The sequence below is a fragment of the Hyphopichia burtonii genome (genome assembly GCF_001661395.1).
Source record: "Hyphopichia burtonii NRRL Y-1933 unplaced genomic scaffold HYPBUscaffold_1, whole genome shotgun sequence".
Taxonomy (NCBI): Eukaryota; Fungi; Ascomycota; class Pichiomycetes; order Serinales; family Debaryomycetaceae; genus Hyphopichia; species Hyphopichia burtonii.
Genome location: NW_017963728.1, coordinates 1617076 through 1644434, shown reverse-complemented (window position 1 = coordinate 1644434; position 27359 = coordinate 1617076). Strand labels below are relative to the sequence as shown.

The 27359-nt window shown below is 37.3% G+C and overlaps 11 protein-coding genes across 11 annotated transcripts; 9 read left to right on the top strand and 2 right to left on the bottom strand.

The window, feature by feature from the left end:
- Positions 1–366: 366 nt before the first annotated feature.
- GPI13 (mannose-ethanolamine phosphotransferase) lies at positions 367–3393 on the top strand (the record flags this gene model as incomplete). The annotated part of the gene is made up of 1 exon (XM_020223389.1): positions 367–3393. One exon carries the CDS (start codon positions 367–369, stop codon positions 3391–3393), a length of 3027 nt encoding a protein of 1008 aa, XP_020079096.1.
- A 369-nt stretch (positions 3394–3762) lies between these two features.
- HYPBUDRAFT_101425 (alpha-1,2-mannosidase MNL1) lies at positions 3763–6381 on the top strand (the record flags this gene model as incomplete). The annotated part of the gene is made up of 1 exon (XM_020218124.1): positions 3763–6381. One exon carries the CDS (start codon positions 3763–3765, stop codon positions 6379–6381), a length of 2619 nt encoding a protein of 872 aa, XP_020079095.1.
- Positions 6382–7225: 844 nt separating this feature from the next.
- On the top strand, positions 7226–8341 carry HYPBUDRAFT_101776 (branched-chain amino acid transaminase; the record flags this gene model as incomplete). The annotated part of the gene is made up of 1 exon (XM_020218145.1): positions 7226–8341. One exon carries the CDS (start codon positions 7226–7228, stop codon positions 8339–8341), a length of 1116 nt encoding a protein of 371 aa, XP_020079094.1.
- Positions 8342–8961: 620 nt separating this feature from the next.
- HYPBUDRAFT_151534 (branched-chain amino acid transaminase) lies at positions 8962–10119 on the top strand. Its single transcript, XM_020220544.1, has one exon. The coding sequence runs from the start codon at positions 8974–8976 to the stop codon at positions 10066–10068; it is 1095 nt and encodes a 364-aa protein (XP_020079093.1). The 5' UTR covers positions 8962–8973; the 3' UTR covers positions 10069–10119.
- A 19-nt stretch (positions 10120–10138) lies between these two features.
- On the bottom strand, positions 10139–11407 carry HYM1 (Hym1p; the record flags this gene model as incomplete). Its single annotated transcript, XM_020223193.1, has 1 exon — positions 10139–11407. The coding sequence occupies exon 1, from the start codon at positions 11153–11155 to the stop codon at positions 10139–10141; it is 1017 nt and encodes a 338-aa protein (XP_020079092.1). The 5' UTR covers positions 11156–11407.
- A 171-nt stretch (positions 11408–11578) lies between these two features.
- VPS36 (ESCRT-II subunit protein) lies at positions 11579–13581 on the top strand (the record flags this gene model as incomplete). Its single annotated transcript, XM_020222878.1, has 1 exon — positions 11579–13581. The coding sequence occupies one exon, from the start codon at positions 11579–11581 to the stop codon at positions 13565–13567; it is 1989 nt and encodes a 662-aa protein (XP_020079091.1). The 3' UTR covers positions 13568–13581.
- Positions 13582–14046: 465 nt separating this feature from the next.
- On the top strand, positions 14047–19949 carry DUR1,2 (bifunctional urea carboxylase/allophanate hydrolase). The gene has a single exon (XM_020222879.1). It carries the CDS (start codon positions 14294–14296, stop codon positions 19781–19783), a length of 5490 nt encoding a protein of 1829 aa, XP_020079090.1. The 5' UTR covers positions 14047–14293; the 3' UTR covers positions 19784–19949.
- Positions 19950–20047: 98 nt separating this feature from the next.
- HAT1 (histone acetyltransferase catalytic subunit) lies at positions 20048–21259 on the top strand (the record flags this gene model as incomplete). Its single annotated transcript, XM_020218132.1, has 1 exon — positions 20048–21259. The coding sequence occupies one exon, from the start codon at positions 20048–20050 to the stop codon at positions 21257–21259; it is 1212 nt and encodes a 403-aa protein (XP_020079089.1).
- A 367-nt stretch (positions 21260–21626) lies between these two features.
- HYPBUDRAFT_151532 (enolase) lies at positions 21627–23126 on the top strand (the record flags this gene model as incomplete). Its single annotated transcript, XM_020220543.1, has 1 exon — positions 21627–23126. One exon carries the CDS (start codon positions 21630–21632, stop codon positions 22953–22955), a length of 1326 nt encoding a protein of 441 aa, XP_020079088.1. The 3' UTR covers positions 22956–23126.
- An 863-nt stretch (positions 23127–23989) lies between these two features.
- Positions 23990–24919, top strand: PIL1 (lipid-binding protein; the record flags this gene model as incomplete). Its single annotated transcript, XM_020223388.1, has 1 exon — positions 23990–24919. The coding sequence occupies one exon, from the start codon at positions 23990–23992 to the stop codon at positions 24917–24919; it is 930 nt and encodes a 309-aa protein (XP_020079087.1).
- A 440-nt stretch (positions 24920–25359) lies between these two features.
- HYPBUDRAFT_146400 (uncharacterized protein) lies at positions 25360–27267 on the bottom strand (the record flags this gene model as incomplete). Its single annotated transcript, XM_020219965.1, has 1 exon — positions 25360–27267. One exon carries the CDS (start codon positions 27265–27267, stop codon positions 25360–25362), a length of 1908 nt encoding a protein of 635 aa, XP_020079086.1.
- Positions 27268–27359: the final 92 nt, after the last annotated feature.

The following is a 27359-nucleotide window of genomic DNA, read 5'->3' as shown; positions in this document are numbered from 1 at the left end:
CGTTTTACTACAAAGATCTCGAAGCTTTAGCAAAAGTTTAACCTGACAACACCTCCATACAGCTCCTGATATTCTGCGAGGCCAAACCAAAGCTTGAGGTGACTGGCGTGGTGGTAACGGAACCTTTGTATTGACAGACAAGACTAAACAATTGGAATTAATTAGTAAGGGATTAGCTATTTTCTCTTGGTTTTATAGGTTCCTGTTTAGAATTCTTCGATCTGAAAGGACACAAGATTGTGGTTGGTGAACTTGACATATCGAAGTTCACTTTTAATACTTTAGAATCTTAATTTTAAACCATCTTTGATTATGGATCCAACACAGATGTTGCAAAGCTCTCCGGAGCTATTACAGAAACAGAGGATGATGAGACAAAACCAGCAACAAGCTAGAACAAGAATAAGACAACAGAAGCTTAAAATCACCTTTCTTGGTTATGTGGTTGTTTTAATCTTTTTCAGCATTTTACAATTTTTAGGTATTGGATTCTTCACACAGGGTTTCTTATTGTCAAGACAGGTCTTGCCCAACATTGCTGAATGTGAAGAAGGCTCCAATGGCTTCGGGGCTTGTATGAAGCCGGCAAAATTCGATAAAGCGGTATTTCTAATCATCGATGCTTTAAGGTTTGATTTTGTTATACCGGTTAATGAAAATGAAAATCCAAATCCCTATTATCATAATAATTTCCCAATACTATATGATTTAGTTCAGAAACACCCGGATAACGGTGTTTTATTAAAGTTTATGTCTGATCCTCCAACTACCACTTTACAAAGATTGAAAGGTTTGACCACTGGTACTTTACCCACTTTCATCGATGCAGGCTCAAATTTCAATGGGGATGCACTAGAAGAAGACAATTGGTTACTTCAATTACATAGACATAATAAAAGTGTGGCATTTATGGGAGATGATACTTGGAAAGCCATGTTTAGTGATTTCATAAACCCTGAATTAAATTTTCCCTATGACTCTTTGAATGTTTGGGATTTACATACAGTTGATAATGGGGTACTTGATCATTTATACCCCCTTCTACATAAGGATAATTCAAGCAATTGGGACGTCTTGATAGGTCATTTCTTAGGAGTCGATCATGCAGGTCATAGGTATGGACCTAATCATCATGCAATGAAAGATAAATTACAACAAATGAATCAAGTGATAGCTGATGTTATCAATAAGATCGATGATAAAACATTATTGGTCGTTATGGGAGATCACGGTATGGACTCTACTGGGAACCATGGTGGTGATTCATTAGACGAGTTGGAAAGTACCTTATTCATGTACTCCAAGAATAAAAAATTTCATATCAATAAGAAATCTTCCGATTTTTATAATACCAGTGACCTTGGCAAACATCATAGATCTGTAAATCAAATTGATTTAGTCCCTACCATATCTTTACTATTAGGATTACCAATCCCCCATAATAACTTGGGATTTCCCATCGATGAAGTCTTTGGCAATGACAAAGATTTATCACTTGCAAGTCATAAGACTGTACAACAAATTCAAAATTATAGAAACTTGTATCCAGAATTAGCTAAAACTGAACTATCAGAGAAATTCCAGTATTTTATCACAAACTATTCTCAATTCAGTAATAACAAAAAATACTTTCCAGAGATTATAAGACAAGCTAAGGATTACCAGTCGGAATCTTTAGAACATTGCAAAAGCTTGTGGGCTCGTTTTGATATGGTTTCAATTGGAATAGGTATCACTACTCTTCTCCTTTCATTATCTTTTATCATAACTTATTCGAGATCTATTCCTTCAGTTAGGGTCCTGACCATGTCTTTCGAGTTTATTGGATCCGTGATTGCTATGACTTTATTAGGATTAGTATCAAGTTTCTCTGTCTTTATTGTTTTAAAACCAATTGGATTCACTATAAAAACTTGTTTGGGTATTGGAACTGCATTGGGAATAACAATTGGTTTTTGGGCTCCAATTATGGATAGATTTAGCGTTAATTGGTTAGGCCACCAATTGTTCGATTTTTTAATTTATAATTTCAATAGTTGGTCATTTATGGGTTTAATATTTGTTGTTTTACACTGTTTGGTTTTTGCATCCAACTCGTATGTTGTTTGGGAGGATAAAATGGTTCTGTTTTTCATAACTACTTTTGGTTTTTGCTGTTTATACGGCTGTCTCATTAACACTACCAAATCCAAGCCTGAAAAAGTTTTAGGTATTACTCATGCTATTACCTTCATAATCCTATCAAGATTAACATCAATGATAAATTTATGCCGTGAAGAGCAAAGACCTTATTGTACTCCTACATTTACCACATCCTGGTGGTCAATCATCTTGTTGCATATGATGGCCTATATCTTGCCTGTTGTTATAAGATCATTTTATCATCTTTCAAATTCCTATCATTCCGCCGCACCTTTATGGATAGGGACCGGACTTAAGTTTCTTATGTTTATGAATGCTGTCTATTGGACTTTCGAATATGTTGAGAATAGTGACTATTTCCTGACTTTGAATTTGGGCTTGAGCTTTTCAGTAATGAAGTCCTTGAAGTTGGCAATTGCTAGGATTGTTCTATTTGTTGCATTAGTTTTGGCTAATTATAGTTGGTCAAGAGGGCCAATGTGTGTTAAACTAGAGCTTGCTGAAGGTGCTTCACCGGTGGCTAGCGAATCTTCAGAATCTTCGGAAGAGCAAGAAATCTCTGATCAATCAAATCAATCTAAATCACAAGGGACTGCCTCCATTTTGGGTTACCAAAATGTTTATGGCTCGTCTTACTTTTTGTTAGTTATTAATTTCACAAGTGCAATCATGCTTGTTACAAAGCCTTTAGGTGCCATTTCCCTCAATATGTTGATTATACAAATCTTGTCATTATTAGAATTATATGACCTTCTTGATATAAGAAAGAACTTAGTTGCTCCTATAATGTTTGGTTTATTAGGGTACCAACACTTTTTCAGTACTGGCCATCAGGCCACCATTCCCTCTGTTCAGTGGGAGATCGGATTCATGACCACAGAAAATATAACATTACCATTCACTCATCTTAACATTGCCTTGAACACATTTGGATCATTTATCATTGTGTGTTTGGCAATCCCTTTAATAACGTTATGGAAAATCTCACCTTCAAATAAACCAATAACTGCTTTATCCCAAATAATTACCAATATCACCACATTACTTAGTTATCAGACATTCACATCTACATCTAGTTTTATTTTTGCAGCCCATTTCAGGAGACATTTAATGGTCTGGAAAATTTTTGCTCCAAGATTTATGCTCAGTGGCTTGCTTTTGATACTATTCAATGTCACCTTGGTTTTTGTCACTTTGTGGTTTGGTACCACTAGAGTGCTATCCCAAGTTAATAGAATATTTGGCAAATAGGGTCAAGGGACTTTTCTCCATCTATCCTTTTAATTCTTTTATATTATTTCACACCATTTTCTAATTGCATGGTTTCACTCTATAGACACTATAATTATTTATTTAATCATACTTCAATTAACCTTTAAATTAATATACATCTAATCATAGTAATCAAGTACTTGTTTTGCTGCAACGGAAAGTATTTATGGAGTATTTACTCGCACTATCTGTTTTTTTTTTATTTTACATCTGTTTTTTCATACGTACTCATCAAAAACAGAACGGATATTTCAATTCTTAAAAGTTTAACCACCGTTAGCAATTTGAAAGATAGGTTGAATTGAAACTGATTGATCAGCCCAGTGAAGTACAAGAGACAGTTAATGAATGATCAAATTGAATAATATACTTGTGGTGCTACTTGTCACCTTCTGTCATCTTGTTGGGGGGACAGATCCAGAATATCCATATGATTCATCTTTCACCCCAAAGCATCTTAGATACCTTCAAAATGAAACAAGAGAACTATTCAACCATGCGTGGTCATCGTATATGAGTTATGGATTTCCAAACGATGAAGTGAGGCCAATTACTTGCCAGCCTTATGGACCTGATTTCAAGAATATCGATAATATAGTCAGAAACGATGCAATGGGTAATGTATCTCTGTCACTTTTGGATAACATAGATACTCTTATAATCATGGGGAAATGGGATGACTTGGAGATAGCTTTGAATTATCTTAAAAATGAACAATATACATTATTTGAAAAAGACACAATTGTTCAAGTATTTGAATTTACTATCAGATCATTAGGTGGGCTCTTGTCGTCACACTTACTCTTGACAGATATCACGAATAATAATATGTTACCTAAAAAATATGCTAGATTTAAAAAAATATGTGACGACTATGATGGATTTTTATTAGAAATGGCATATAACTTGGGCTTAAAATTAATCCCGGCTTTCAAAACATCAACAAATATACCATCACCAAGAATCCACTTGACAAAAGGTTTAGAGAAAGTCCCGCCAAGGCTACAAAAAGAGAATTGTTTATCTGGAGCGACGACTCCAGTATTAGAATTCACGTTGCTATCAAAGTTGACAGGAGACCCCCAGTTTGAATATTACACCCAATTGACTTTCTGGAAATTATGGTCACTGAGACTGCCACTAAACTTACTTCCAATGACGATTGATCCTGCTTCAAATACTTGGATGGACTCAATAACGGGTGTGGGTGCATCTGTTGATTCATTTTATGAATATGCTGTAAAATCATCTATTTTATTTGATGATGAGTACATGTGGACAGTTTTTAAAGCCTCATATGAAGCATTATTAATACATCTGGCACAAGGTGGGGGTCCACTGGATGGGTCAATGATTTTTGCAAATATAGACACTTATTCTGGTACGGTATCGTCCACTTGGATAGATGCATTAGGAGGATTTTTCCCAGGGTTACAAGTTTTAGCTGGTCAATTGAATGATTCAATAAAAACGCATTTAATTTACTTAAGGCTTTGGGATCATTTTGATCTGATCCCAGAAAGATGGAATCATATCTCGAATTGGAGAAAATTATCTAGGAATCCTCCAACCAATAAGAAAAAAGTATACAATTCCATACCGTTAGAGTGGTATCCATTGAGACCAGAATTTATTGAGTCAACATATTATTTATATAGGGCTACTAAGGATCCTATGTATCTACAAATAGGAACCCGAGTGTTAGAATTATTGAAAACCAGATATAAATCAAAGTGTGGACTCAATGGATTTCAAGATATTAGAACAGGACAATTACAAGACCGTATGGAGACTTTTGTTATGAGCGAAACTTTAAAATACCTTTATTTATTATTTGATCATAGTAATGAGGTTTTTTTACACAATGAAAAATTAATGAAGGGTAAGAGCTGGATATTTTCGACTGAAGCACATCCGTTATGGTTTGATAAAAGCGTTCAATCCAGGAACGTCAAATTATTAAAAGACAGAAACGTTACGAGTTCAAATTCACTTAACGAGTCTGATCAAGCAGTAAAACTGATTTTGAACTCATTCTTGTCCAAATTTCGCCATTCAACATCTAGCAAGTTAATTGAAAGTACAGATAGTCACTTGTTTTATAGGAACGTCACGTTGGCACCAGTGCAGCGGGAAGCACTACCAGGAATCGAAAAAATGGAGTATCTTGATGTCAAACCAGGATTTGATGATAGATTCTATGTATGTCAACGTAACACCCCCTTCAACAAACCCACCAGGGAATTCATGAGTTCAGGTTACTATACGTGGGGAAGGCTCTTCGAAGCTGATAAAGTTTTCGAAGACTCGTTTGTTAGACCTTATCATTTGAATAAAGATGGATTGACAAATAGTTATATTGAATTACTGCCGTCATTCTTATCCAAATATACCATGTTTGAAAATGGGCAAGATGACCTTCACTTGAAATGTGCTAGAGTATCCACTACCAGCGAACACGATTTATTTATTGGCGACCGAAACGAAATTACCACCGTTGAAGTATCCAAAATCAAGTATAATGCTAACATTTCAAATATCCCGGACGACAAGGATTTACCAATACTAGAAAATGACTTATGGGTACCGTTCTTGGACTCATTAAGACTAAGAATCGAAACATTGAAACCAGGGCTAATCGATTCCTTCAATGAAGAAATCACCGAAGACTACATTCAATCATTAAGACCAGACGATTTCGACGCTGCAAATGGTATCTGCAATAAAAAAGAAGCTAAGAACACTCTCAGCAACTTGTCGCTGGCATTCAGAATCAAAAAACTTAATGGAATCTTTGTAGATTCAGGACTGGTCATTTGGACTAGTCCCTTTGAAGTGCTGGATTTCATAAAAGACTCCGAACAAAGCGGCCAGCCACCGGTTCTTAACATCGGAAGCGACTCCAGAGTCCATTTACAAGGCACAGTCATCGAAAACCTCATGGTCTGGCCCGGCCCAAACTTGTAGATAGATATTTATTCTTTTAATGTACAATACTGAAAAATTTCGCCAAACCCAGTTCGATTCCTCAGACCGGAATCGCAAAATTGTGGGGGAGAATCAACCTATTCCTTCTACTACCGAAAATTAGTCACCTACCCTCAATTAGTCACCTACCCTCACCAGAGGTACGGTACTAAAAATATATAAATATACCCTATTTTCCCACGGGTTCAGATCAAAAGTCGATCTATTTTTCTGTTTCTTCATCATTAATCTTAATAGGTATGTTGCTTTGATCTTCTTGTACAATTGAATGGTACTTTGTTCTGGAAATGCATGCTTTTCTGCAGCTGTCGAGACCCACTTCCCGGCAATCAGTTGATGATCCCGTTCTAATTGCCGGCTATCAGTTGACAGGTTTATTGGTTTTGCAGAATTGTGTCGGTTGGGTCTTTCGTTTTTCGCCGGTTTTGGTGAGTGGTTTTCGTTTTTGGTGCGATGTCCAATGAAAAATGATAGTTATTCCGCCCGGAACAGGAGTGAAAATTTTAGGGAAAAAAGCTGAGGAATGAGTCAAAGAAATAACGAAAAAAAATTGGAGTACTCTTGGTGAATGATAATCCAAGTTTAGTGGTGATATTGAGAAGCATTGACACTTGACGTTCGCTCTTGTTTTCCCGATCAAAAAAGTTTATCAGTTGATTTTTTTTTTTGGCTGTTTTTCTTTCCCCTATATAAGGTTGTTTGTTCCTTGTTTAATAGCTATCACACGATATATAGCACGATGAGATCATTTTCCAGAATAATACCACGATTGTCTAGCGCAGGTTTGAGGAATACTAACAGTTTCTTTAGATATAAATCAACCATGGTCCAAGCTCCACTTGAAGCATCCAAAATTCAAATTAGCAAGACTAGTACTCCAAAGGAAAAACTTCCAAATGACAAATTAGTCTTTGGTCAAACATTCACTGACCATATGTTGGAGATCGAATGGACTAAAGAAGCCGGTTGGGGTACTCCCAAAATCAGTCCATACCATAACTTATCATTGGATCCATCCACTATTGTTTTCCATTATGCCTTTGAATTATTCGAAGGTATGAAGGCATACCGTGATTCAAATGATAAGATCAGAACTTTCAGACCTACCAAAAACATGATCAGAATGAACCAATCAGCTGAAAGAATTGCTTTACCTACCTTTGATAATGAAGAGTTATTGAAATTGATTGATCAATTTTTACTTATTGATGAAAGTTTTGTTCCAAAAGGTAACGGTTACTCTTTATATTTGAGACCAACTTTAATTGGTACCACTCCTTCTTTGGGAGTTGGTTCGCCAGATCGTGCATTATTATACGTTATTGCATCTCCTGTTGGTCCTTACTATTCTTCTGGTTTCAAACCAGTTGCTTTAGAAGCTACCGATTATGCGGTTAGAGCTTGGCCAGGTGGGGTTGGTAACCGTAAATTAGGTGCTAATTATGCTCCTTGTGTTTTACCCCAACAAAAGGCCGCTTCCAAAGGTTACGCACAGAACTTATGGTTATTCGGTGAAGAAGGTTATATCACTGAAGTTGGTACCATGAATGTTTTCTTTGTTTTCAAAGATGAATCAGGTAAAAAAGAATTAGTTACTGCTCCTTTGGATGGTACTATTTTAGAAGGGGTTACTAGAGATTCTGTTTTAACTTTAGCAAAAGAAAAATTACCAAGTGACGAATGGACCATTTCTGAACGTAAATTCACTATTCATGAAGTTTTCGATAAAGCTGCTAAGGGCCAATTGGTTGAAGCCTTCGGTTCTGGTACTGCTGCCGTTGTTTCTCCTATCAATAGAATTGGTTGGAACGGTAAAGATATCGATGTTCCTGTTGCAGATGGTGCTAGTGGTGAATTAACAAAAGACGTTGCTGAATGGATTAGAAGAATTCAATACGGTGAAGAAGAATTTAAAGACTGGTCAAGAGTTGCTCAATAATTTAAATGATTACTTTCTAGTTCTTTTCTATGTATTATAGTGTTGTGGGTTAGCCTCATAGAATATACCGTTTATTAATGATATTTGTAGTCAATGCGTAACAATATTTTGCAAAATTCGCAACAATTACTCACCTCATGAATCCATTAATAAGGACTGTAAGATACATCCTCTGAGAGCCTCTCGGTGGTAACAGGTGAAAGGTTAGGTGTGAACGGTAACATATGAATTGAGGTTAATATAGCAACTACGATAATAAATCGTTGAATCACCGAATATCTAGCCTAGAACAATACCCTTGGCTACACCGGAGCGGAAACGGAGCTCTACAGGGGGAAATTTCACGGTTTAGACAAACGGTTGGATAATCTCGTAATGACAAGCACCTAGAAATTCCATGTATTCGACCCAAAATGAGTCAGTATACGTAAATAATTTTCAGCCTTATCGAGACAAAAAGCGGCTATCGGCGCTAGTGCTCGGCCGAGGCCAAAAAGGATGCGAAAAACCAATATAAACAGTTTGCAGCTTTAAGAACTCTCCATTAAAATCTATGACTCACTACATGTATAAATAGGAAGCAAAACGGGTTCTGCTAGAGAGGCTAGCAATTAAATCAAGAAGTATTGAAAATGGCTGCTCCACTTGATGCTTCCAAAGTTGAAATCATCAACTCAACTACTTCAAAAGAAAACAAGCCTAAGGAAAATTATGAATTCGGGAATGACTTCACTGATCATATGTTAGAGGTGGAATGGACAGAAAAAGATGGCTGGGGTACTCCCAAAATCAGTCCGTACCATAACTTGTCCTTACCGCCTTCTTGCTGTGCTTTACAATACGCGTTTGAATTATTTGAAGGGATGAAAGCTTACCGTGGACAAGATGGTAAGATTAGGACTTTTAGAAATTATATGAATATGGCTAGAATGAATAAGTCTGCCCAAAGACTTGCTTTACCTACTTTTGACGGAGAAGAATTATTAAAGTTGATCGACCAGCTTATCAGTATCGATAAAGACTTTACTCCACAAGGATTCAATTCTTCTTTGTATATTAGACCTACCTTGATTGGAACCACTCCTTCCGTTCGCGTTAGAGCTCCTGATAGAGCTTTACTATATGTTATCCTCAGTCCAGTAAATTCCACTTATTTTGGTGGGAAAACGTCTTTGGAAGCTACAGATTATGCGGTTAGAGCTTGGCCAGGTGGAGTGGGTAATAGAAAATTAGGCGCTAATTACGGTCCAAGTGTATTACCTCAAAAGAAGGCTGCTGCAAGAGGTTATTCTCAAAACTTATGGTTGTTTGGCGAAGAAGGTTATATCACTGAAGCTGGGATGATGAACGTATTCTTTGTATTCAAAGATGAATCAGGTAAAAAAGAATTAGTTACTGCTCCTTTGGATGGTACTATTTTAGAAGGGATTACCAGAGATTCCATTTTAGAATTAGCTAGGGGTAAGCTACCAAGTGATGAGTGGTCTATTTCCGAGCGTCAGTTCACTATTCATGAAGTTTTCGATAAAGCTGCCAAGGGCCAATTGGTTGAAGCCTTTGGCTGTGGTACTGCCGCCGTTGTTTCTTCAATCAATAGAATTGGCTGGCAGGGTAAAGATATCGAAGTTGGTACCAGTAGCGAATTGTGCGAGGCTATTCTCGGATGGATTAAAAATATCCAATACGGTGAAGAAGAATTTAAGGATTGGTCAAGAGTGGTATGTTAAAATATTTACATTATATGATATATATATGGAATTAAATAAAATCTAATTCATGCAAAAGAGTGAATGTAAACTAAACTTTTCTCTCGATATCAGGTAATTTTTGAATTTCGCCTAAAATGTAATCTCTTTCATCGATCAAATTTGAATCATTGAAATCAGCAATATCAAATTTTTGGAAAAAAGCCATAAAGTTACCTTTATTTTTAATCAATATATCCAAAATCTTTTGTGATTTTTTTGGTTTAGCAACAAAAAATTTAAATATATGAAATCCTTCTAATTGTAAAATACTCAGTTTATCACTTAATAATAACATAATTAACTTCAAATTATTAGTATCATCGAAATATTTATTTAAAAACACTTGGTTTTGTTTTAGTAAAACCAACTCAGCTAAAAGTCTTACACTTTGCCTTTTGGTAACGTAATTATCTGATTGAATCAATTGGTTCATACTTGCATTAAAGATTTCATAATTTTTAGCTAAAAATTCTGAAACTAATTTTTTATGAATAGTTAATAAATCATGTAATGTATTGAATGCATCATTTGCAATTTCAAAAGTTGGAATTTTAACGTATTTGAAAAAATTCCAAAATAATGGACTTGATAGAATAAATTTATTTATTGATTCAAATTTGATACAATCTCTCAAAATTTGTCCGCAAATTAAGCTTACTTCTTGGTTTTCTGGTCCTTTTAATAACATTATAATAATTTCCGGTTTGGTATTTATAAGATATTCAACCGTGGGAGATTTACTCCCAATTTGACGTCGTAGTAAAGCCAGAAATACATTATAAACATCTTTTCTAGAGTCAAAATCCAATTTTTTCAAATTATAAATCATATTATAAAGACAATCTGTTTGATATATTTCTTGAGCTAACTGACTTATTTGATCTGGCTGGGGTACATTTTCGTCATCCCCATCAACTATAACTTTCATTTGTTTCAAAAATCGAGAACACTCATCTTGATATTTCTTATTACTATCATTGCTAGAATCAAGCTTGGAAATTTGTTCATTCAATGCCCGAACAAGATCAGGAGGTGTCTTTGGGTTTCTTTTGAATAAGAACGCCATGGTTAATACTTGATCTGTTTAAACTATCTTAACAAATACTGATTAATTTCAGTGGAAGGCCTTAAATATAATTCAAGATGATGGCTGATTAGATGAGATGCCAAAACTAAACAGACTTGGGGGAAACAGGGACAATTGCTATTGATCACTCTCCAAATTTCGTTCTTAGTCTAGAAATACTCTTGATTCTGTCAGCTAAGGCTGGATCGTTCCAATTGACTGTATAATTCACTGGTCGGCGGTGATTTTAAAAGGTTTGATCCGTTTGATTTCGTGAAGCGTAGGCTGATTTTTCTGATTTTTTTCCTTTCATTTGTGGATTTTGCATATTGAGTGCGCCGGTTTACAGGTTATCAGCGAGATCAAAATATATGGAAAGCCGATTTGAACTAGAATTGAATTACCATTTGGAAATGCCATGAGATGACTTCACAGGAGAATTCAAGGATAGACGTATGGCAGAAGGTGTCTATTAACAGGAGTGACCGGCCCATATTGCTTGAAAACGAGCACAACTTGTGCGTTCGAGATAACGTAGGGTTATATCAAGGTAAACTGAAGATTATCAATCGACAGAATGGGAGAATATATTTATCGAATAAAAGAATCATTTACTTGGACAACAAGGATAAAGGGTTATCTGTGAGTGTGAACCTTAATGATGTATCACTGGCCATATTGGTTGAGAAATTTTTGAGATCATCGCCTAAAGTAAAGGTATTTTTGAAATCAGATAAGCCAGTGCAAACTCAAAATCCCGGCATCGATGAAATACCAGAAAAGCTTTGTGATTGGGTATGCATGATATGCTCTTTTAATAACCAGGTATCGAATAAGGTTGATCTTGAGGAGGATATACCCAGCTGTGGATCGTGTGGAGTGAAAGCATCAAAGGCATTAATCAAAAGAGCAATTAGCAAAGTAGAGAAAGGATCCAAGGCCCCAACACCCATACCGGCAGTGGTGAAGCAGCAGGAGTTTTCATCGCCGTCACCTCCGCCTACAGAGACTAAAGACTCCCAATGTGGGAAATGTACTTTTATCAATCATCCGCTGATGAAGTACTGTGAGATGTGTGGGAGTGAATTGAGATCTGGCTTGCCAATTGAGCTACTGAAAAGATTACAAATAAGCCAGGACGTGTTACAAGTGGAACCAAGGTATAATAATCCGCTAAACATTAAGTTGGAAAATGATACTGAAGTCTATACTAATATAAGCCCCTATATTAAGTTGAGTTTCAGGAAAGGAGGAGAGGTTGAGTTTTGCCAATTGTTGAATGAGGCTCTTGATACGATCAAGTGGGATAGGTTGGTTAGTAAAGGAATGGTGAATGAAGATGCGGTTAAGCTTGAACCAGCCAGACGACAAGAAGAAAAAATTAGGGGTACTGGGATTCATAGTTTAGAAAGATTGGGAGAACAACAACGGAAGCAAAACGAGTTCATATTAACCAGTTCATTAGAGGATTTAGAACAATTAATGTATAAGGCACAAGACCTTATTAAATTATCGAGTTCATTTAGCCGCTTAATCAAACCTACAAGTAATAAGTTCAATAATACCAAAGTATTACCACAGCTTATGATTAACAAGACGTCTAATTTATACCATCGAGAACTAGCAAGACACATTAGTGAATACTTAATGAATTTCGAGCTCGTCAAGTCAACATCCATGATAACCCTGCAAGAACTATTTGCCAATTATAACCGATATTTAACGATGACCCAGGGCTTTGGCACTGAGCTTATTGGTCCCCAGGATTTCAATAAGAGTATTGAATTATTTGAAGAATTGAATTTACCAATCAAATCCAACACCTACTCCAAATCGGGCTTGGTAGTGATGAGTCAAAAATACCAAAATCAAGAGTTCTCTAATATAATCATTCAGTTCTTAGCCAAAGAAGAAGAAAATTTCAAGTACGAAAAGTACAAGAGCGAGCTATTCAAACATGGCGAGTTGGTGGAAGAGGATTTCGATTACTACTTGCACGAAACTTATAATTACTTCAAGGGAAACACCATTGCTGATATAAGTGATCATTTCCATTGGTCCTACGGGATTTGTATCGAAGAAATCGACAAGTGCCTTGATCTGGGTCTCATCGTGATCGATCAGGACATTAGTGGGACGTTTTATTTCATCAATAAGTTCCTGGACACCTACACCGAAGACGACGACTCGATCCTATCCCGCGTCAAACAAGATATTCTCTCCGAGCAAAAACAAATCAGCGAACAGTTGAAAATGAACCACGATTCCGCCAATAACTTGATCAACATCAACCCGCAGTTCCAATTTGGAATCGAAAACCAAGCAGAACTACGCATCAAGGAACTAAACCAAAAACACCCGCCCATCGGGCCCAGTGACTCGTTGAACGAATTGGCAGGACTCCAATTCTAGCCCCAGGGTTTTTTTGCAACTAAATAACTTAGTAAATAGAATACAAATACACTTTTTGCATTATCAACCTGCAGCACGTGACCGGGGCATCACGTGACACGATAGGCTTTCGCCAAATTCCGTCAACGCGCAAAGGCCCGATGGCTCGCTCCGGTGGCATCGATTGCAACAAAGCGACCAGGTATCTTTGGCCAATCAGATCCGAGTATGTGGGGATGGTGTTGGAGAGCATTTGGAGCCATAGATCGAGGAGATTGATGTTAGATCGACTTGAACAGGCAGCTGGGCAGCTAGTTTGTACGGATTTCAGTTTGAGTGCCAGCTCGAATGTTTGGGTGCCAGTTTGAATGATTTGGATGCCAGTTCAAATGGTTTGGATGGTCATTGGCCAGTGATCATTTGGTTTTGCAATAAGGCAGAAGTAGCAGGCCCAGCGAGGGCCCGACTGAGGAGTATTGACATCACCAAACATACGTAGGACAAATGAAGTGTTTGAAATCAACTGGCTAAAGGCAGTCGAGTAGCAGTTCGGGCCTGCCCGGGGAGGGTATGCCAAAGGTATCAGTTGTAATTTACGGATTTTTTCTTTTATGGTGGTTTATCGGTGATGGGTATATGCAGGCTTATCAGCGATGAATAAAGTATTAACAGCATCGAAGATCTTATAAAACTGAATTGAATTCCTTTTGATTTGTTATTCCAGTCTCTTTCATTAGATCATTCGAAATGTACGGTTGGACTGTGAAGCAATGGATTGACTTCCATTATCAATCAACACCAGACGATTCATTGAAACTTCTTGTACAACTTGTCAAAGATCAATCTACCAAAGATGCTGCTTGGATTAGTTTGGCTTCCATTGATCAATTGAAACATCAGTGGGATTTCTTACAGTCCAAATCAAATAAACTTGATTTGCCGCTTTATGGGGTGCCTGTTGCTATTAAGGATAATATCGATGTTAAAGGGTTTAAAACCACCGCTGCTTGTCCCTCTTATGCTTATGATCCATTGCAAGACGCGACCACTGTTCGTCTTTTAAGAGACGCCGGGGCTATAATCATAGGTAAAACCAATTTGGATCAATTTGCTACCGGTCTTGTTGGTACTAGATCCCCCTACGGGATCACCCCAAACACTTTCAATTCTAAATACGTGTCTGGAGGTTCTTCCGCTGGTTCTGCTTCAGTTGTGGCAAGGGGGGTGGTTCCTTTATCCTTGGGTACTGATACGGCTGGTTCTGGTAGAGTCCCTGCTGCTTTGAATAACTTGATTGGTTTAAAACCAACAAAAGGAATCTTCTCTTGTTCAGGAGTGGTTCCCGCTTGTAAATCTTTAGATTGTGTTTCAATCTTTGCTTTAAATTTAAAGGATGCTCAATTGGCTTTTAACTTAATGGCCCACCCAGATGGCTCTAATGATGAATTCTCAAGACCTTTACCTTCAAATCTTTTATTAAAATTTAAATCAAATCCAAATATCTTGATTCCACTGGACTTATTATGGCATGGCGAATCAGAAAATCCAAAATTATACGAAACCGCTGTTGATCACTTCGATAAATTAGGCGCTAATCTTGTTTCAAAAAGTATTGCTCCTTTACTTGATTTAGCTAAATGTTTATACGAAGGTCCTTGGGTTGCCGAACGGTACGCGGCTATGAAAGATTTCTATAAATCAAATCCTCCTGCTAAAGATTTGGATCCAACCGTTACAAAAATTATCAAGGGTGGTGAATCAATCTCGGCAGCCACTGCGTTTGATTTCGAATATAAAAGACAAGGAATCTTACAAAAAGTCAACGTTTTATTAAAAGACATCGATGTCATCATTGTTCCAACAGCTCCTTTAACTCCAACCATTGATCAGGTATCAAATGAACCAATACTCATTAATTCCCATCAAGGTACCTATACTAACTTCGTTAACTTGGCTGATATGTCTGCTTTAGCCATCCCAGCTGGTTTCCGTAACAGCGATGGCTTACCCTTTGGTATCACCTTATTATCTCATAAATATAACGATTATGCTTTGTTGGACTTAGCTAGCCGCTATTTGAAAGTTTACCACGATAAATTATCGGTTCCCCAATTTTATGGTTGTCTCAAAGATAAAAAAGTTACCGCTGATGACAATAACGATTTAATCCCTCTGACTCAATTACCAAATTCAGTTCTTAAAAATTCAGTTAATTTGGCCGTTGTTGGTGCTCATTTAAAAGGTTTCCAATTACATTGGCAACTAGAAGCAGTTAATGCAACCTTCTTAAAGTCAACTACTACTTCTTCAAATTATAAATTATATGCTTTACCTAAAACCGGCCCTGTTGCTAAACCTGGTTTAAGACGCGTGGATGCTGACGGTTCTAAAATTACCATTGAAATTTATTCTGTACCTAGTGAAAATTTCGGGAAATTTATAAGCTTTGTCCCTGAACCTTTAGGTATTGGGTCAGTAGAGTTAGCTGATGGTACTTGGTGCAAATCTTTTATCTGTGAAGAAGTAGGCTATAACTTGAAAGGAACTGTCGATATTACTTCTTTCGGTGGTTGGAAAAATTATCAAAACCATTTAAGTGAAAAAGATTCAAAAAAATTAAAACCTTTTGATTCAGTTCTTGTTGCTAATAGAGGTGAAATCGCAGTCAGAATTATCAAAACTTTGAAAAAATTAGGCATCACTTCAATTGCCATCTATTCAAATCCTGATAAATATGCTCAACACGTTTTAGATGCCGATCTTGCTGTTCCTTTAGACGGGGTCTCTGCTGCTGAAACATACATCAATATTGATAAAGTTATAAATGCCGCTAGAGAAACAAATGCTCAAGCCATTATTCCTGGTTATGGTTTCCTCTCTGAGAACGCAGATTTTTCTGATCGTTGTACTCAAGAAGGTATTGTTTTCGTCGGTCCTTCCGGTGATGCTATTAGAAAATTGGGGTTGAAACATTCTGCTCGTGAAATAGCTTTGAAAGCTAATGTTCCTTTGGTCCCTGGTTCTGATTTGGTTCCTGATGCCAAAGCAGCTCGTCAAATTGCTGCTAAGTTAGAATATCCAGTTATGGTCAAATCTACCGCTGGTGGTGGTGGAATTGGTTTACAAAAAGTTGACTCCGAAAATGATATTGAAAGAGTTTTCCAAACTGTTCAACATCAAGGTAAATCATACTTTGGTGATCCTGGTGTCTTCTTAGAAAGATTTGTTGAAAATGCTAGACATGTCGAAATCCAAATGTTCGGTGATGGTTATGGTAAGGCAATTGCTTTAGGTGAAAGAGATTGTTCTTTACAAAGACGTAATCAAAAAATCATTGAAGAAACTCCTGCTCCAAACTTACCTGAATCAACTCGTGCTGCCATGAGAAAAGCTGCTGAATCATTGGCATCTTCTATGAATTATAAATGTGCTGGTACTGTCGAATTTATCTATGATGAACGCAGAGATGAATTTTACTTTTTGGAAGTTAATGCTAGATTACAAGTCGAACATCCAATTACCGAAATGGTTACTGGTCTTGATTTGGTTGAATGGATGTTATATATTGCAGCTGATAGAGCTCCTGATTTTAATCAAAAAATCAATGTTACTGGTGCTTCAATGGAAGCAAGACTTTATGCTGAAAATCCTGTCAAGGATTTCATGCCTTCTCCTGGTCAATTAGCTGAGGTTAAATTTCCAGAATGGGCAAGAATTGATGGTTGGATATCTAAAGGTACCGTTGTTAGTGCTGAGTATGATCCAACTTTGGCTAAGATTATTGTTCACGGTAAAGATAGAGCTGAAGCTTTGAAGAAATTACGTCAAGCATTAAATGAAACATTAGTTTCTGGTTGCATTACAAACATTGATTACTTAAGATCAATTGCTAACTCAAGTATGTTTGAAGAAGCTAAGGTTGCTACCAAAGTTTTAGACTCTTATGATTATAGACCAACTGCTTTTGAAATTGTCAGTCCTGGTGCTTATACTACTGTTCAAGATTACCCAGGTAGAAAAGGATATTGGCATATTGGTGTTCCACCTTCTGGTTGTATGGATGAATATTCCTTCAGATTAGCTAACAGAATTGTTGGTAATGATAAGAGTGCCCCAGGTATTGAAATAACTTTAAATGGTCCTAAATTATTATTCCATCATGATGCGATAATTTCAGTTACCGGTGGTGAAGCTCCAATTGATATCAATGGCAAACCAGTTAAACAATGGAGCCCAATTCATATTAAGAGAGGTGAAAAGTTATCTATTGGTAAACTTAGCTCAGGTTGTAGAGCCTATTTAGCTATCAGAGGTGGTATTGACGTCAATGAATACTTAGGTTCAAGATCAACTTTTGCTTTAGGTAACTTGGGTGGTTACAATGGTAGAGTTTTAAAATTAGGTGACGTTTTGTTCCTAGGCCAGCCAGAATTACCAAGTTGTACTTTACCAGTTCCTGTTTCTGAACCTGTTGAGATTCCAAGAACTTTAATTCCTTCTTACGATTTCAATTCTACTAAAAATTGGGTTGTTGGTGTCACTTGCGGTCCTCATGGATCTCCAGACTTCTTTACTGACGAAGCTGTTAAGGATTTCTTTACTGAAAAATGGAAGGTTCATTACAATTCTAATAGATTTGGTGTTAGATTAATTGGTCCAAAACCCAAATGGGCCAGAGCTGATGGGGGAGAGGCCGGTTTACATCCTTCTAATGCTCATGATTATGTTTACTCATTGGGTGCTATTAATTTCACTGGTGATGAACCAGTTATCTTAACTTGTGATGGTCCTTCATTGGGTGGTTTTGTTTGTGAAGCTGTTGTTGCTGAGGCCGAAATGTGGAAAATTGGGCAAGTTAAACCAGGTGATTTAATTCAGTTCAAACCAATTTCATACAAGGAAGCCAAACAATTAAAATCCAACCAAGATAAAGCTATTGAATCATTAGAAGGCTCAATTCCAGAATTTGGAACCATTTTATCTAACCCAGAAAACCCGGTATTAGCTGAAATTGATGATTTATCTCATGGTGCACCAAAGATTGTTTACCGTCAAGCTGGTGATAGATACATTTTAGTTGAATATGGTAATAATGTATTAGACTTGAATTTGTCTTATCGTATTCATAAGTTAATTGAAATGGTCAATGTCAATAAAACAGCTGGTATTGTTGAAATGTCACAAGGGGTTAGATCTGTTTTAATCGAATACGATTCTAACATTAGTCAAGAGGAATTAGTGAAGACTTTGATTTCTTTTGAAAAAGAAATTGTTTTCGTAAATAAGTGGGAAGTTCCTTCAAGAATCATTAAATTACCAATGGCTTTTGAAGATAAGAGAACCTTAGATGCTGTCAAAAGATATCAAGAAACAATTCGTTCTGATGCTCCATGGTTACCTAACAATGTTGATTTCATTGCCAATATCAATGGTATTGGCAGAAATGATGTGAAGGATATGTTGTATTCTGCTAGGTTTTTGGTATTAGGTTTAGGTGATGTGTTTTTGGGAGCACCATGTGCTGTTCCATTAGATCCAAGACATAGACTTTTAGGTACCAAATATAACCCATCAAGAACCTTCACTCCTAATGGTACTGTTGGTATTGGTGGTAACTACATGTGTATTTATACCATGGAATCACCAGGTGGTTATCAATTAGTTGGTCGTACTGTTCCAATCTGGGACAAATTGACGTTAGGAGAACATTCTAATAATGGCCAACCATGGTTATTATCACCATTTGATCAAGTTGAATTTTACCCAGTTTCTGAAGAAGAAATTGATAAATTTACTGATGAAATGAATGCTGGTCACTTCAAAGTTGAAATTATTGAATCAGTTTTTGATCATGGTAAATATTTACAATGGATTCAAGCCAACAGCCAAGCTATTGAAGAGTTCAGAGAAAATCAAGGTGGTGATAAATTAGAAGAATTCAACCGATTAATTCAAGTTTCCAATGCAGATTTGGAAACCAGCGGTGGTCCAAAATTAAGTGAAGATGATAAATTCAGTGAAGATGCAGAAATGGTTTATTCTGAATATTCAGGAAGATTTTGGAAACCTTTGGCTGCCGTCGGTGATGAAGTCAAAGAAGGTGATAGTTTAATTGTTGTCGAAGCTATGAAGACTGAAATGGTTGTTGTTGCTCCAAAAGCTGGTAAAGTTGTTAAGATCTTCCATAAAAATGGTGATATGGTTGATGCTGGGGATTTAGTTGCTGTTATTGAATAGTTTTATTTCTTGTTATCTTTGTAATTATTTATATTTTGTTGTTTGTATTTCGTTTGTATTTATCCATATTTATTCATATTCAATTGTATCTGTTAATGTAAATTATGCTCTATATACCGTTAAAGCAGTAGTAAATTTTGATATTGGCGTCGTGCAAACGCGTTGAATTAATCAGAATCTTTATTTTGATTTTTTTTTTTCAGTTTTCCTTTTCTAATAGTTAACGAACAACTATTAACCTCGTCTTTCCATTATACAAGCAAGATGTCCGATCAAGCCAATATAACAGCTGCATCTCTATCTCCTGAGAGATGGACTGCGTCATCCAACGAGGCGTTACAGATGTTTGTCACTGATACTAGGGGAGCAGCCAAACCATTTCAACCAGTCTTCACATATCCAATCTTTGGGGATTCTGAAAGTATATTTGGATTTCAGGATTTAGTGATTTTCTTATGTTTTGACTCGGTGACCTTCCTTCCATTTTTGAATGTTAAGTTTAGTGCCAAATTGAAGGATGAAGATATTGAAGTTGACCCAAAAACTAAATTATTGGAATACTTACCAGAACTGACAATTTACAAAGACGAAGCCAAATGGCGTGACTTGATCGAAGAGGAACAAGTTGGCTATAAAATACCAGGGGACAAGGTAGAGGGAAGTGATTTCGAAAAGAATGGGGAGAAATACGAGATATATAGAATTGATTTAAATTCCGTTAAAGGGTTAGAATTACATAAACGGTTACAAATTTTAGTTTTGTTATTCATTGAAGCTGGTTCGTATATCGACAGCGAAGATCCATTATGGGATTTATACGTGTTATACCGAGTTAGCAATACGGAATTACCAGAGATTGTTGGGTTTACCACTGCATATAATTATTGGAAGTATCCAGGTTTTGAAAAATTTGATCAAGGAATAGTTCAGTTACGTAAAAAAATATCTCAATTTATTGTGTTACCGACTGATCAAGGTAATGGATTAGGGGCAGAATTTTATTTGAGATTATATAAATATTGGTTGAAAGATGAACGTTTAATTGAAATAGTTATTGAAGACCCCAATGAAAGCTTTGATGATTTAAGAGATCGGGTTGATTTCACTAGGTTGGTTGAAGAAGAAGTAATTGATTTGAAAGAATTGAATGTTGAATTGGCCAGCGATTCTAAATGGTATTCACAAGTTAAAAATCATGAAAAATTAGAAAAGAGACAATTTCTGAGACTATTAGAGATGATGTTACTTTACAAATTAACCAAAATCCCTAACCATGGTCTTGATAAGAAACTGATTCGTTTATTTATCAAGAAAAGATTATATGAAAAGAATAAAGAAGCATTGGCTACTTTAGACGAACCTACCAGATTGGATAAGCTACAAACCGCTTACCATTCGTTAGAGCAGGACTACTATCGTATTTTAGAGCCAGTGAAACTTTTGTCGGGTCCTCCTTTGAAGAAGGTCAAGGTTTAATATATTATTAATATATACTTACAGTTCTTTTTTGTATTGTAGCAAAGCATAACTAGTTAACCGAGCAAGTTCGATTGATGCATGGAAGTGTTTCAGCCAAAGCAGTGATTACTCACATGAATCGAAAATAAAGAACCTTAATAATTCTCGTAATATAAACGATATGCAGCATATAGTTGATGCAACTTTAATTTGACGTCAAAGAATTCGCAGCTTAACAAGAGGATGGACTTGACGAAGAGAATACTAGTATACAGAGCAAGCATGGGTAAGGCTTGTGATTTTATAAAGCAATTTTATCCTTGTTCCGGATATAAAAGCTCTCACTATTTCAGCTAGCGATGTAGATGCGAAGTAGTAGAGTCTAATCATGTCAATTTCCAAAATCCATGCCCGTTACGTTTACGATTCTCGTGGAAACCCAACAGTTGAGGTTGAGTTGACCACCGAGAATGGTTTATTCAGAAGTATTGTTCCATCCGGTGCCTCCACTGGTGCATCAGAGGCCATTGAGTTGCGAGATGGAGACAAGTCCAAATGGTTAGGTAAGGGGGTCACTAGGGCCGTATCCAATGTAAATGATATTATTGCACCAGCTTTGATCAAGGCTGGATTTGAAGTTAGTGAACAAAGAAAAATTGACCAGTTTTTATTAAAGTTGGACGGAACTCCCAATAAACGAAACTTGGGTGCCAATGCGTTGTTAGGGGTATCATTGGCCACCGCTAAGGCTGGTGCCGCAGCCGGCAAGATTCCCTTGTACCAGTATATTGCCCAATTATCTGGGTCTAAACAGGAACCGTATGTTTTACCGGTTCCTTTCCAGAATGTTTTGAATGGAGGCACCCACGCCGGGGGGTCTTTGGCGTTCCAAGAGTTTATGATTGCACCAACGGGGTTTGACTCGTTTTCGGAGGCGTTGAGGGTAGGAACCGAAGTCTATCATACCTTGAAGTCGTTGGCCAAAGAAAAGTATGGACAATCTGCCGGTAACGTTGGTGACGAGGGAGGAGTTGCGCCGGACCTTGAAACTGCAGAAGAAGCCCTTGATTTGATTGTTGCAGCCATTGAAAAAGCCGGGTATAAAGGATTGGTTAACATTGCGCTTGATCCTGCTGCATCCGAATTCTACAAAGAAGGTAAATACGATTTGGATTTCAAGAATCCGAATTCTGATAAGTCCAAATGGTTAACTGGGGAACAGTTGGCTGCGAAATATCAACTGTTGATTGAAAAGTATCCGATCATATCTCTTGAAGATCCCTTTGCCGAGGACGACTGGCAGTCTTGGGCGGTTTCGTATCCCAGCTTGGCCAGCCGAGTTCAGATTGTAGCTGATGATCTAACCGTCACCAATCCCATATTTATCAAGAAGGCCATTGAACAAAAAGCTGCCAATGCTTTATTATTGAAGGTGAATCAGATCGGAACCCTCACCGAGTCCCTTGACTCTGCAAAACTCGCGTACGCCAACGGCTGGGCCGTCAAGGTGTCCCACCGTTCCGGCGAAACTGAAGATACCTTCATTGCCGACTTGGTTGTTGGTTTAAGAACTGGCCAAATCAAGACGGGGGCACCTGCCAGATCCGAAAGATTGGCCAAGTTGAACCAAATCTTGAGAATCGAAGAGGAAGTCGGCGGCCCGGGCAAGTACCTCTACGCCGGACTCAAGTTCCATTCTGCCCACCTGTTGTAGCCCAGCTACTCGTTTGCAAAGTTGTGCACTGTGTGCCTGGTGTTAACACACCTAGTCTCTTTCTATTCGGTTAATATACTACACTAGAATTAGTAGTGGTAGTATTATGTATCCTGTTTTATTGGAACCTTTTATATCTTTCATATATATACATATCGAAACTTATAGTCAATCTAATTATTATCTTATTAAGATACATTTTACTTATATTTAAGTATTTACTACATCCTTTACTTCTCGTTGTCAAGATCGAAAGTAAACTATTCATCTTACCTACTAGATTATTAAGTAGTGAAAGTATCATACAAAAAAGGTCACTAGTGATAAGTTACGCGTACTTACCAATAATAACTGATGTGTACGGGCGTTTACTAAATGAATGCACGGATGTTTACTAAATGAATGTACGGGTGTGTGTGTTTCTGCCCCTCCTCAATTAAACAATTACGTCATTGGCCCGTCACAGTTTTTCACTTTTGACTGACTCGAGACACCACAAACCCTGGATTTAACTCCAGGTTTGACATGGGATGAGCATCAATTTCAAGTGGCCATCAGCCCGCACGGAGTAGGCCCAGAGCGAAGCACGAATTGGACCGGGTCCAGTGGGTAGGAATGTATGACCAGCACGTAGCAAGCACTGGCCAGGTTTAGTCTAATTTCCGCCTTTGGCAGCTTCTCTTACATTTTGTGTCTTGCACCATGCTATTTTCTCAACATTGTCCCGTGGACAATTTGTAGACAATGTTCAGTTAACGGTGCACCCTTCGGTCAATGGAAGGAGGTTTTCGGTCATTGGCCTGGTTGGGATGGTCAATTGGGAGTAGGAGGAAGCAGTTGTAGGGGCCCGCCTTTCCATTGCTCAATTTCGCTTTTATTTGTTTAGTTTTTTCTTTTGTCTTCGTTCCACGCAAAAAAGAGTAAAGAAAAACAAAGGGCCAGGAAGGGAAAAGATATATAAAGGGGTGAAATGGCCCGAAATTAGAAGCAAATATTTGTAGTAACGACCATATCAACTGGACGAAAACTTCAAAATGCACAGAACTTATTCATTGAGATCATCTAAAGCACCAACTGCTTCTCAATTGCAATCCCCACCACCACCAACTTCCTCAACCAAGAATCGTTTTTTCGGTTCCAAAGGAATTGCTTCTTCATTTAGAAAAGGGTTTGCCGGGGCCACTGGACCAGAGTTACTGAGAAAGTTGGCTCAGTACATCAAAATTGAAAAAAATGTTATGAGAGCCATCGAGTTAACTGCCAGGGAACGTCGTGATGTTGCTAAACAATTGTCATTATGGGGGGAAGAAAATGACGATGATGTTTCTGATGTTACCGATAAATTGGGGGTTTTAATTTATGAAATTGCTGAATTGGAAGATCAATATATCGACAAATATGACCAATACAGAATCACTTTGAAAACAATTAGAAACATTGAAGCTTCTGTTCAACCTTCAAGAGACCGTAAGCAAAAAATTACCGACGAAATTGCTCATTTGAAATATAAAGACCCTCAATCTCCAAAAATTTCTGTCTTGGAACAAGAATTGGTAAGAGCCGAAGCTGAATCCTTAGTTGCCGAAGCTCAATTATCTAATATCACTAGAGAACAATTGAAGGCTGCCTTTAATTATCAATTTGATGCTACTAGAGAATTGGCTGAAAAATACGCTTTAATTGCTGGTTACGGTAAAGCTCTTTTGGAATTATTAGATGACACCGCTGTCACTCCTGGTGAAACTAGACCTGCTTATGATGGTTACGATGCCTCTAAACAAATTATCATTGATGCCGAAAACGCTTTGGCCGGTTGGACCTTGGATGGTGCCGCCGTTAAACCAACTTTATCTTTACATCAATCAGAATACGATGAAGAAGAACCAAACCCAGAAGAATTGGAAGGTGCTCAAGAAGAATTTGCTAAACACGATGAAGCAAATGGCGTTCTCGAAGCAAAATAAGTCGTCTGCTTCTAAATATTATACTAGTACCCGGACTTTCGATAAGTCCTGGCGATCTTTTGATTATACATTCTCTCCTATCTGTATTATGTACTTCTTTTCTCAATTAATTTGCCCATTAATAATTTTTTCCTGTTTTCATTTTTAACCTTTTTTAATTGAAGTTCGTTTGACATTAGGCTTATTGTAGACTGAAATTCCATTTGCTCTTCTCAATGGATGAATTTGCTGGCTGACCCGTTTTTTTATTTTTTTCTTTCTTTTCTTGTTTTCGTTTTTGACTTGTTTGTCTTTCGGCATTCTCTGCTACCCTCACTCCCGGCATTCATCCTCGTATTAAGCCCAGTCCTCAATTCATGTTGAGGCCCCGGTAGGCGTCGTAAATTTCACTTCCTTGGTTCATAACACAAAGGGTACGGCAAAAACCAATATTGCAACCTCTAATAACGGTAACACAAACTAATATGGTCACCTTTTAATAAATTCACTGGGTCATCCTGATCCGTTTCAATTACCATAAAATCCCTAGTAGCCAATTCCAACACCGATACAAATGCTAAACTTGCTTTACCCCGATTGACATGAACTGATTTCGCAGGTATGAGATCACTCATTCTGATTTTATGGTAGTTACCCTCATCATTCTCCAAAAAATTATCTTGAATGACTCTGGGTATCTTGAGCCTTTTGTTCAGAATTTCTTCTTCGCTGATCGTAGTTGCAAATTCCTCACTCCGTTTGATCATGTACTGCACGAAATTAGTCAATCCTTTGTTCAATTCACCAACCTCAACCTTTTGGGTTAGGTGATGATTTGCGCCCGGGGTATAATCAATGCTTTCTTCCTCAAATCGATACAGATTATCTCCTTCATGAACGAAATCATTTGCTTGCACTGGATCTAAATCAACAGCTATATCCGCACCACGTATTTCGTCTTCTAGTAATTCTTCAATCGGTGAGCTTTGCCTAATTCTCTCTTCAATATAATTCTCTCTAGCTGCTTGGTTTCTACCAAATTCAACCGGTTCGTCATTATCAATCAACTTATTTTTTTCCCCTTTCTCATGAAAACCAAATCTCCTATAGGGTAATCTATTTTCCGGAATTCCCTTAGTAGCCTGATATCCAAATACATTCCGGTAAATGAGATTTAGGAATGGCGGATTAAATGCACTCTGCTCAGTGATTAGTTCTTTCAAATTGCTGACTTCCTTCTTCATTTGCTTTAACTGTGTCATTTGCTCTTCATAATGCTGAGAAAAACCCTTCATTTCCCCAGAACTGAATCGAATCACTTCGTCGTATTCAATTCTCCTTCTTTTGAAGGATTGCTGGACGGAGTTTTTACCTTTGGGTTCAACGTTGTTTATACTAAAATTATCTAAGTCAGTGGTGGTGAAATGAGGGTCTTCAAGAAGGGGACCTTCGGCAAAATCTAAAATATCAGGATCAACATCTTCGAGATCTGCCAAGGTGAAGTCTAATTCGATATTATCATCATCATCATCAGCAGCGTTTTTCGCTTCAGCCCTACGATTGTCGTCACTGATACCAAAATCCAATTCTTGAGCATTCTCTGGATAACCGATCGAATCAAAACTGTTTTCACTACCAATACCAAAGAAGTTATCCAAGTCTGCAGTTGGATCGTAATTTTGGGTCATTTGCCGGGTTTCAGAATCCATGAATGTCGAAACATAATCTAGTGTTTGATTGTTCCTCTTATCAATAATTTGCAACTCTACCATTCTTTGATATTTGACATCATTTCGCTTATGCAAAAGTTCCAAATCATCAAATCCAAGTGCAAATTCTTCTTCGATAAGAAACCCCTTGTCATCAGACAATATTTGCTGCAAACCGTCTCCAGCATCAACCAGTGAGAATATTGAACTTCCACCCTTTCCAATAAACGCCTTCAATTGTCTGTTGTAGGTCATATCGCTGGTACGTATGCTTCTTTGTAGGCGGCTATTGATCGTGGTAACATCACCAAACAAGCAGTCAATTTGCTGTTTATAAAGCAAGGAGATACCATACATCAAGTTAGATGTGGTTCTGAGAGTCAAACAACTCTTTGAATCAAAGACAACATTACAAGTTTTAGGAATTGAAATGAAAGTTAAATCACGTCTGAGTAGTTTCTTATGCGATTTAGAGCCTAAAGTTGCCAATAACCACACTGTGCTGAGACCATGATTCTCAGGGTTATTGATCATGGAAAGTTGTCCTGGAACGTATGGAGATAAAGCAGACATATTACGCAAATATGTTGGAACCTTTGGGTTAGCCTTGAAGTAGAAGTGGCATTCTTCTGAAAATGGGTGTAAAAAATGATCCTTCATTTTTGAATTATTGCGAAAACATACACCCAATTCTAGATAGGATCTTACTACACTAGTTGAATAAAACAAATCAAACCTATGGTCAGGGTATA